The 11,199-nt window shown below is 27.2% G+C and overlaps 2 protein-coding genes across 2 annotated transcripts; both read left to right on the top strand.

The window, feature by feature from the left end:
• Positions 1-812: 812 nt before the first annotated feature.
• Positions 813-2,387, top strand: LOC102678665 (protein yippee-like 5). Its single transcript, XM_006609912.2, has 3 exons — positions 813-893; positions 1,031-1,192; positions 1,893-2,387. The coding sequence occupies exons 2-3, from the start codon at positions 1,032-1,034 to the stop codon at positions 2,080-2,082; spliced, it is 351 nt and encodes a 116-aa protein (XP_006609975.1). The 5' UTR covers positions 813-893; position 1,031; the 3' UTR covers positions 2,083-2,387.
• Positions 2,388-2,955: 568 nt separating this feature from the next.
• Positions 2,956-9,447, top strand: LOC102678523 (protein Smaug homolog 1). The gene is made up of 9 exons (XM_006609910.2): positions 2,956-3,144; positions 4,677-5,012; positions 5,090-5,408; positions 5,478-5,722; positions 5,806-5,916; positions 6,020-6,391; positions 6,480-6,639; positions 6,744-6,996; positions 7,083-9,447. Exons 2-9 carry the CDS (start codon positions 4,799-4,801, stop codon positions 7,248-7,250), a joined length of 1,842 nt encoding a protein of 613 aa, XP_006609973.1. The 5' UTR covers positions 2,956-3,144; positions 4,677-4,798; the 3' UTR covers positions 7,251-9,447.
• Positions 9,448-11,199: the final 1,752 nt, after the last annotated feature.

The raw sequence follows: 11,199 nt of genomic DNA on the forward strand, positions 1-11,199 counted from the left end.
TTTAAAATTCTTCTATATAAGAAAAAAAAATTATCATTCAAAATCATTATTTCTAGAAAAATTTTTTTAATTTTTTAATTCTTTTAAAATATATATATATATAAAAAATATTTTGCACCAAGTATGTATATTTTTAACATAAATACAAATAATAATCTTTATTAGCATTAATCAAACAAATATTTAATTAATAATCATATATTTATGACATTTTTGTCACTTTCCAAAAATATATTATATTTATTCTGTTTATTCTGTTTTATTCCGTTTATTCCGTTTGCTTTTATTCTATATATAAATATTTAAATATAAATTTCATTTCACAGTTTAGTGACTTTTAATGCTAAGATTATAAGTGTACAGATCCATCTTAATTAAATTTTATTTAATTCATGTTACATTGTTCACAATATTTATAAATTTTTAAGTTTATAAGTTTTAAAAATAATCAATTTTAATGTGTGATTATTAATATGTATAAATTTACATAAAATTATATATAGATTATCAATATTATATCAAAATCATAATTATTTATATCATAATTATTTATAAAAAAGTTAAATAGATATGTAATTATTTTAATTTGAATTAGAAATACTACTTTATCGTAATTACATAAAATCATATAACTAATATTTAAAAAAATGTTTTATTTTCGATTATTTATACTTTATTTGATAATTTTTAAAGTTTTGACTATTAGTATTTATAATATTTATAAAATTTAAATAAACTTTTAAAATTAATTCATCTACAATTTTTATATTTTTAATCTCAATCTACGTGTTTAAAATTTTTATAGAAGTCGTACCATCTATAAATTTGAAATCTATGAATCATGATTAAAACTGCTTGACAAATTCAAACGTTGGATGCTATTATTGCATAGTGTATGTATCGCACTGTAGTGACAGCTACGTCAAGTTACATGACTTGCTCGTTTGTGTAAAGCGAAAGCTGATTGCTTGAATTGTCAATCGTTCTTATTCTACAATAGACACTTGGAAAGCGATTTACGATATTTCAGGATGGGCGTAATTTTCTTGGAACATATCGGAGGTACTCGTTTATTCTCTTGCGCTTCCTGTGACACTAATCTTACAAACAGAGGTCAGCTGATAAGCACGCGTTTTACGGGCGCTACAGGCCGTGCTTTTCTCTTTAACAAAGTCGTCAACTTAAATTACAGGTATTCGCGTTTTTCCTTTGTTCTATTAAATAAGATAGTATTAATCAAAGTAACATATATACACATATATAATAAATTTATGTTTATACTTTTATATTTTAAAAATTCTCGTACTTAAATAATAAAGATTATTAAGGTGAAATATTATAATTTCATACATCTAAAAAAATGGAAAGAAAGATAATTAATTTGAAACAAATTGTTGACTATTAATTAAAGAAAGATGTGTATAAGTAGATATAAAAGAAAGAAAAATATAATATAATATATATAATAGTTTGTAAAATTAATTATAAAGGTACAACATGGCGTCATTTTTGTTTTGATACATTTCATAACAGTAGTATTATTTGTATATCATTAAAAGTTTTAAGAGATATCAAAAAAACATTGCAAGTTAAAAGTTTTAGAAAATATAAAAAATATGTCATTTTAAAGAAATTTATTAATTTCAAACAAAAATAATTTGATCATATCATTAATTATTTAAATGTTATATATAATAAATTTTATTTTATGTTGATTATATATTACCTTAGGTACATAATTTTTCTACTTATGCATATTTAGCTTTTTAACATTATTTAGCACACAGGATACCATTCATAAATGTACAAAATCTCAGAGAAATCGTACTAATGGAATAATCTTATGTAATTATTATCTATTCATAATTTAATTTGTCTACAATGATACACAGCGAGGTACAGGATAGAGTGATGTTGACGGGTCGTCACATGGTCCGAGATGTCAGCTGCAAAAACTGTGATGCTAAACTTGGGTGGGTGTATGAATTTGCAACAGACGATAATCAACGATACAAGGAAGGCCGTGTCATCCTGGAACGTGCTTTAGTCACAGAAAGCGATGGAATGGGCGATAATATTTAATACATTACAAGAAGTAGCACGTCATAGGATAAGAATACTTTATAGTCAATGTAAAATCAGTTGTTCTTTTTCTTAGTGTTCCTCATATATTTGGAGTAATTGAAAATTGTTGTAAAGTGTATGATAATTTATATTTAATATTCAATATTTTTGTAAACATAAAACATACTTTATTTTATGGTATTACATATTTCTAATGATCAGCTATTATTTTTTTAAAGTTATTTTTCATTTAAACATGTATACCATGTTAAGTCTGATTTAAAATAAAGATTCAGTCGATTATTGTGTTAATACTTTTAATACATATATATTATGATATTGTTCTTTTATATTAGAATTTATTGTATAAAAAAAATAAATATTAAATAAATAAAAAACATTGTAATACATAAATATATCAATAAAATTAATAAATCTCAATAAAATAAAAAATAAATCATTTATTATAAATAATAATTATATTTTTATTATTATTAATTATAATATTAATTATAACATATTTTTTTTATTATAAATCATAAAATGCACTTATTAATAAGTTTAATTATTAGATAATTATAATATTTTAATAACTATTATATCATAATTTTTGTTCGAAAAAAATACTTCTCGAAAAATAATTTAATTAATAAAATAAATTAATTCAAATGAATTATATTTACAAATATATAAATAATATATTTATAATTTAACAATATATATTATAATAGATATTAAATAGGTAAGTATATATTATTAATAAAAGCAAATTTAAGTAAATTTTAAAAACATATAAAAAAGGCAAATAAAATGATCGACATATTTGAGACACAAATGAACCGCGCCCTAAACTGTTACGTGATTGGTTGTTACTATTCGGATAAAGACCAATAGTAGAGACGAAGTTCTGTAACGAGTTGCGACGACGAACCAGTGTGGTCACGTAAGCCCACCATACCGCATGGTGGATACATGTTTCCTTTAACTCGACGTTGTATAAAATGCTATAATTGTGTATTGTTGTTATTTTGCAAGGGACACAACGATCTTGTGGAGCAGCCATCTCCAGCCTTGCATACGGTAATTACATTAATACGTAGTTATATTATATAGTCATAGCGCGTTGACCGATTTGAACGTATAATTTGTTGTTTGCTGTTCGGCTCAATGGCCGAGTGCTAGTCGCACAGTAGCAATATATTCTCGTTACGCTTATAGAATATTTCTTTTATTCATTTTGCAAGCATTCCAACATTTGATTATTTTTATATTTTTATTATGAAAAGGAATTAATATTTGCATATAAACGAATTTTTTTTATTCTCTTGTTTTTCTTTTTTTGTTCTTCGTCCTGTCCCCTCTACTGTATCCCATGCATACAAAGATACGCAGCGGTACTGATGAAAGCGACTCAAAAAATTCTATGGAAATACAAAATGAAATTTTATTAGGAAACGTTTAATTTTATTTCATGAAAATTTTTTAATGCTTAGTAAGATTTTTATACATCATCGTATTATTTCTGACTAAGTAAAAAGAATCGTATCTTATCAATCGTTTAGAGACATATAAAGTCTCATACACGGTGCCATTGCACCGCCGAATGGATCGTAACAGGAAAGCTATAAATACACACGCATCGCGGGGTAAACAAACTTGACCTCAGTGGAATTCTTATCGATGTATCTACATGTCGATGCAATGTGTACAGATATTTTGAGGTTATGTTGGTCACTAAAGTTCGTTAAATGTGTATGAAAATCAAGAAAATTTAATCATTTGATATAACGGAATAAATATATTTTTTTGAGAGAAATTAAAATACAGTACTTATATATTTGAAATGTATCTTTAACTATAATAAGTTATTATAATTGTTTTTATATACATAATATAGCTAGTTTTATATCTAAATAAAAACAAACAAATCTAGTACAATAATTTTGTAAAAATAATTAATGTTAGATGTTAAGTTTTACTTACTGCATACTTTCACTGTTCTAGAAAGTTGATATGTTAAATATTAATATCATAATATCAAGTTTAAATGATGGAATTATAAATGATTAAAAAAATATTGTATCAAATGAATAATTAAATTTTTAATCATAACTTTTTCTTTCTTGCTTATTAAATATCAAATTAAAAAAATTTAATTGAATATAATTCTTATTTAATTTAATAAAAAATATATATATTTTTTAAAATATATATTTTACTTAATTATATTATTTTCGAAATAAATAAATTAAAATATATTACATATATAAATATGTATTAATTATTGTGCATAAATAATATATTAATAATAAATTATTAATTTATTCATAATATATTCAATAAAATTCAAATTGAATTTAATATTATAAAAAAAATTTATAATATTAATATTAATATAATATTTTATTAATAGATTTTAATTAATTAATTAAAATATATTGTTCTTTGTAGATTTTTTTTAAATATTATATTTTGTTTTTAAATTTTGTTTTATCTAAATTATTGAATAATCGTTTTTAATATATATTAAATTTGTATATAAGGAATGTTCATATATTAATTAGTAAATAAACATGTGAAATATAAATATTGTTAAATTTTATTTTCTACAGACTGCTGGCATATCCCTAATTTTACTTGAATATTGTTGGAATATAATTAAATCATAATCTATATAATTAAAAAGAAATTGGAGCTTCTATTATCTGCTCCTTAATATTAAAGCACTATAAAAATGAAGTGGTCACCTGGTGCTTTATTCTGCGAACAAGTTGGTGAACTCACTCGAGTTTTCTCACAATGGAATGAATGTGAACAAACTGTGGTTTTATATGCACTACTTCGTCGCATTCCTGCAGTTCAAGCAAGGTTTCTTGCACAAGCTGTGCAGCATTCCTTGCACTCTGTTTCTGAATTAGATACACAGGAATTAAATGCCAATAATCCAGGTAGTATTTATAATTATGACTATAAATATGTTTATAATTATATAAATACAAGTGATTTATTGAAAATTTTGTTGCAGGATTTATTAATTCATTACTCTCAGAATCAACTGAAGTTGCTATAAATCAACTTCTAACACATTTGCCATTATTAAGGCCTGGGAATATAGAGTGCAAACAATGCTACTTGGTAGCAATACCAGAATTAGTAAGCCACTGTGTAACTACAGGACAATATACTGAACAAACTCAACAACTTTTAAGTTATTGTTTGATTCATCCAGCTATAACTAGTCAAGATAGACGTTCTTTAACACAGTGGCTTCGGCATCTTGAAGAACGTATTAGTGGTACACCACCAATACATGGTCTTGAAGAATATACTAATACTACTATTAGGTAAGTATTTATAAATATTTGTATGATATTTATATTCGTTTATACAAATTTTATTTATTTTTATTTTAGATGGGATAATGCTTGGCAGCGAAATTCTAAACAGCAAAATGAACAAACAAATTTGTTTGGCACACAACCCGGTACTGCCTTCAATTTACAATTTCCGCCACCTGTAACTCGTCAGCGCCGATCGAACAGTTTAACACCACCCGTCGCTCCTCCTCATCATTTAGAAGTTGTTGATCGCACGAACAATGTAAATTGCACAACTAAACACAAGCCACGTAGTTTTAGCGTATCTGGAGATCATGCAAGTTAGTTTAAAGTTATTATATATAAATGAAGAAATATTAATTATATTTTTATTTTATTTGAATAATTGTTGATTTTTAAATAGGCAATCTTATTGGATTAGGCCCATTGAGTCCTCAAAGTTCTTGCGCAAGTAGCGGCAGCGAAGGACGTTTAGATGAAACATCTAATCGATCGCTAGCTAGTGGTATGAGAGGTAAATGAATATAAATCCAGATTTTATCATTAATTTTTATAATAATTTACTCATAACATGAAAAGAAAAAAAAAGTTCGTAACATATACTATTTATCTTTTAGATGTTCCATCGTGGCTTAAAACTTTGCGTCTTCATAAATATAGTTATTTATTTGTCACTCTTAGTTATGAAGAAATGCTGCAATTAACTGAAGAACAATTAGCAGAACAGGGTGTGACAAAAGGAGCTAGACATAAATTAGCCCTTTCTATTGCAAAATTACAGCAACGATATACAACACTTTTAAATTTAGAAAAAGACTTATTACAACCAACGCGTGATAATACACAATCGGCTTCGTTTTTACAAGGACCAACAGTTTTGGTCAATACAATTGATGAATTAAAAACCATTTTAGCTACACCTATGAAACCAAGTCAGGAAAATGATCCTCAAGATATACCTGGTCAATTTACCAAAGTTCTTGGTAAACGTAAGTATATTTATTTTTATAATGTTTAATAATACATACATTATGGATAATAATAATAATAATATTTTAATAAATTTTTTTTTTCTAGTGTGTAGTCGATTGGCACTGGATAGCGTAGATGACGGTATTTTATGCGCTTGTATTAACATATTAGAAAAAGTATTGCAACATGATTGCTTTACTCCAAATCAAAAGGAAAAGATACAACAGTGGCGCAGTAGACTTGGAAATCCACGACCAACTCCAAAGTAAGAATAAGAACAATTTTCTATTTTCTGTTACAAAAATTATAATTAAAATATAGAATAAATAAATAGACATATAATTAAAATTTGCATGATTATAATTTCAGATGGCAACATAATTACGGATATAATAATAGAAGGTATTGTAACCCTCAGCAACACAATAGAAAACCAAGTTTAAACTTAGGACACATTCATAATACACACCCGCAAAACAATTCTTTTGTGGTTAGCACTCACAGAAACAGTATATCTACCCCATATTTACAAAATAATCAGAACCAAAGTGTAAATCAGAATACTTTACGTCCAGTTCATGCGACCAAAAAACGACCTAGTTTACAAGAATCTAGTTTACAGGTGTGTAATCTGCAAGTTTTATAAAATTGAGTCATATTTAAATGAGAATTTAAATGTTAAAAGTAATTTTTTTTTTTTTATTTTAGCAATTACAAAGAACATTACAGCGCACATATAGTGCACCGAGGGATCATTTTCTTAGTCCAAGTAGCAACAATGCGTCTGAAACAACGGAACCAGAAATTAACTCTCGTCTTGAATCTCTTTGTTTAAGAATGACAGAACAAGCCATCGGTGGTTTCGGCGAGGCCTAATAATTTCTTCGTTTTTTTCGTTGACTGGATCTACACAGTAAGTCCTGTTAAAAAAAATTATATACATGTCCGAGCTCCGTTCTTTCAAAGCCGAAGGCTAGACTGACTTCCGTACATGTTGCGAATATGAAGAGACTCCACCAGCAGTGATAATGCTGACAAGTTGCACGTACAAACGTGCACACATTTTCACGCTTTAATAGCCCTACCAAATGAAATGTCTAATATTTGAGACATTACACCAAGAACTCAGTTTTGTGACGTCAGAATGACGCATGAAGAAAAACTAAAAAAAAAAAAAAAAAAAAAAAAAAAAAAAAAAAAAAAAAAAAAAAAAAAAAAAAAAAAAAAAAAAAAAAAAAACTAAAAAAAAAACTAAAAACTAAAAAAAAATATTTTTTATTATATCCGATGCAATTATTATACTATTTAATTGAAACTGACAGAATTTGGCAAGCCAAATGCTATTAGGAAGATAGATTCTTTCCTTGACTAATTGCTGCATCTATATAAATGTATTATATAAAAAAATATATATATGTATACACATATGATAGAATTTTATGGGAAACGGATAAAAAAAAAAAAAAAAACGTATAACATATATTAAAAAGAAAAAAAAGGGGACGAAAAAGGTACACCACATTAATTGTGCGATGTTTGCAATATTATTATTTTCGTGTGTTATCCATTTCCGGAAATGGAATTTCTCTGATTTTAAGCGCCAGGACACATTATGTACTAATGTAATGTTATTCATTTTAACGAACTGACTGATTTTATTTCTTTTTAACATTACCATGATAATTATCTCTCCATTCTATCTCTTATCACCACCGCCGCTATTGCTATCATTCAAAACTTTATTCCCTATTGCTATCGTTAATTATTATTCTGGCCGATAGCTATTCACCACATTATTATTATTATGATGTTCATCATTGTCTTTACTATTTGTCATATTATTATTATTATTAACATCATTATTATAGTTATTACTATAATTATTACTATGTAAACTCTTATTATCGCTTCTGTTACCACTATTTCTCTGGGTGACCACTAACATCATTATCAATATGCTTTCATGCTTTTGCTATTTTTACTCTCTTACTGTTACGGCTGTCTCTATTATTATCATCTATCAGCTATTACTATTACAACTATTCTATTACAAGTAGCCCTCACCAACTACTCTTACTATTATGAGTATTGCTAATAATACTATTATACTCTCTTTACTATTGCTGTATTATTACTGTATAATTCTCCTTAGAGAAAAGAAAAATCCATATTTAAAAATGAGAAGATTTTACACATAATATTACTTCGTTACATATATTGAGAACAAAACAAAAGGAAAAGACGAAGCATTATCACTATACACATTTAAATTCGCCTTCGCCATGCTGGAAAATGGAACAAAAGAACAAAAAACGACATAGCGGTGTGTATGCTTTGTAGTTTGCGCACAGATCTCGTGAGTCTTTACACTCATATACGAGGGAGAGAACCAGAGAGAGAGAGAGAGAGAGAGAGAGAGAAAGAGTTACCATGTATTATTCCTTCTTTTAAAGTTGCTGTTAAGACTTAAAAGCAGAAAGAAATGATAATGATAAAAACCTTAAAAGGAAAGGAAAAAAAAAAAAGAATGGAAGAAGGATATAAAAGTTGGCAAGAAGATTATTAATAATAAATGGAGTTTTAAAGGCCTTAAAAAAAAGGATATGCGTCCCTTGTTAACGAATGCTAAAAAAAAGGGTATAAGACTAAATAATTAAATATACACATATAGCAAAATGCGTCGAGAAATGAGAGAACTGAAGAAATGAATTTGCATCATACTTTTATGATGTGACATCGAAATCTGTGGCTTTAAATTATAAGCATACATCATACTATTCTATAAATATGCACTTATTAGCACTTTAAACGTCGCGGATAAAACGTAGCATAATATTTTTCGTGCAAGGAAGAGAAAGAGAGAGAGAGAGAGAGAGAGAAAGAGAAAAAAAAAGATGAGAGAGAAGATTGATTAGGAAAAAGATGAAATCGAAGGTCATGAAAAATATGGAGAAGATTAAATTTAATAACTAAATATAATAGTATTAGTGATATAAACTGATATAATGTATCGATAAACAATACGCGAAACAAGCAAACAAACAAGCAAAAAAGAAAAAAAAAAAAAAAAAAATATATATAAACGAAAGACTGAACAATTCACGCGCCGTGAGCCGTGTGGTGAATTTCGGACGTTTTTGCATTCGTTTAATTCTCGAATGACAGCTACACGGCCGCGTGAATAAAAACAATTGGAAGACTGCGGAAGGAAAAACCTGTCAAAATATTAAGAATTAGAGAACGAAGCGCGAGAGAAAAAAAAAAAAAAGAGAGAGAATGAAGAAAAAAGATCGAGTGAAAGAAAATTGGATGAAAGAGTGGGAGAATAAGAAACGCTTGCATGTGCGTGCGTGTGAGAGTATATATCATGTTAACGAAAGAGTAATTTGCTAGCTGTATATCTAGGTTGTAACAATTTATTCTAACGATTATACTCTTATTAGGATCATGAATCTACGTAATGGCGCGCGGTGATTTCTCAATTAATTAGTCTGAACGAAAAGAATCGTCTACATGGAAAAGATTAAAGAAACGATCAATAATCGATATGATATTTTGCAGTGATCATTTGTTCCCCGAATTCTTTTCCCCTTTCTATAATTACGAAAAAAAGAAAAGAAAAGAAAAAGAAAAAAAAAAAAAAAAAAAAAAAAAAAAAAAAAAAAAAAAAAAAAAGAACAGATTTCAGATAGACAATTTGACGTACACGCTCATCGTATTCATAAATATACATATACATACGTACACGCGCGCGCACACATATACTATCATACATATATGCATACATAAATACGCATTACGTATGCAATTAGAATCCCAGAAATGTTTCGTACATACGTACAGAGAAAACAGAACATGTTTCATAATTTTTCAGGAGAGACGGTCAAAAGCTAGTCAAATGAAAATACACTTTCTAATTTCTACCAGTTTTAAATGTGTATAGATATTATTTGTACATTTAATTGCGTAAAACGAAAAAATGAAGAAAAATAGAGAGAAAGAGAGAGAGAGATAGAGAGAAAGCGAGAGAGAGAGAGAGAGAGAAAGAGAGAAAGAAAAGATGAAAGCGAAGATGTATTAAACGCGCGATTTAGAAAACGAAAAATAAAAAAAAATGGTAAAAAAAAGTAACGAAATAAAAATGAAAATGGTTGGAAAGATCGAAAGAAAAAGAATAAAATGAATAAAGAAAAAAAAGAAATATGTACGACGACTTTTGCGTCAATGCATACAAAAAAAAAAAAAAAAAGCTGAAAGACTGCTTCCAAACGACTTCAGGAAACTCGTTCAACGTAGGATTTATTATTTCGTACTGAAACGCAGTATCTTAATAAACGCGATCGATTTTAAAAAGGGCAGGACCTGAACTAGGTAAGAAACGCAAAGAGATATTATCCACATCGAGTGATCGTATATATACATGATGTATTAAAAGAAAAAAAAAAAAAAAAAAACGAAAAGTAAGAAAAGATATGAAAGTGTAACTAAAGCGTGATTCTGCCAAAGATCGACGGCCGCTAAAACGATCACGAAATAAATGAAAAACGAAGAAAAAAGGAAATAAAATATAATACGTCTGTCGATATCTGTCTCTGTTTTAGAGATAAATATTTATCAAGATTATAATGCAAATGAGTGAAGTGATATGATCGTTGCAGTTTTGCACAGATGACACGATTCGAAGTTTGATGTGAATTTTCAATAATGAGATTCGTGTGCATTGCATCGTTAGAAGTATAAATTTATCGAAAGGCATTAGCTGTAAACGAAATCACGTCCCTCATTTACATTGAATCTAATAATAATAACACGAAACAAGGCAGAT

The sequence above is a fragment of the Apis dorsata genome, unplaced genomic scaffold, assembly GCF_000469605.1.
Source record: "Apis dorsata unplaced genomic scaffold, Apis dorsata 1.3 scaffold_65, whole genome shotgun sequence".
In the NCBI taxonomy this organism is placed as follows: Eukaryota; Metazoa; Arthropoda; class Insecta; order Hymenoptera; family Apidae; genus Apis; species Apis dorsata.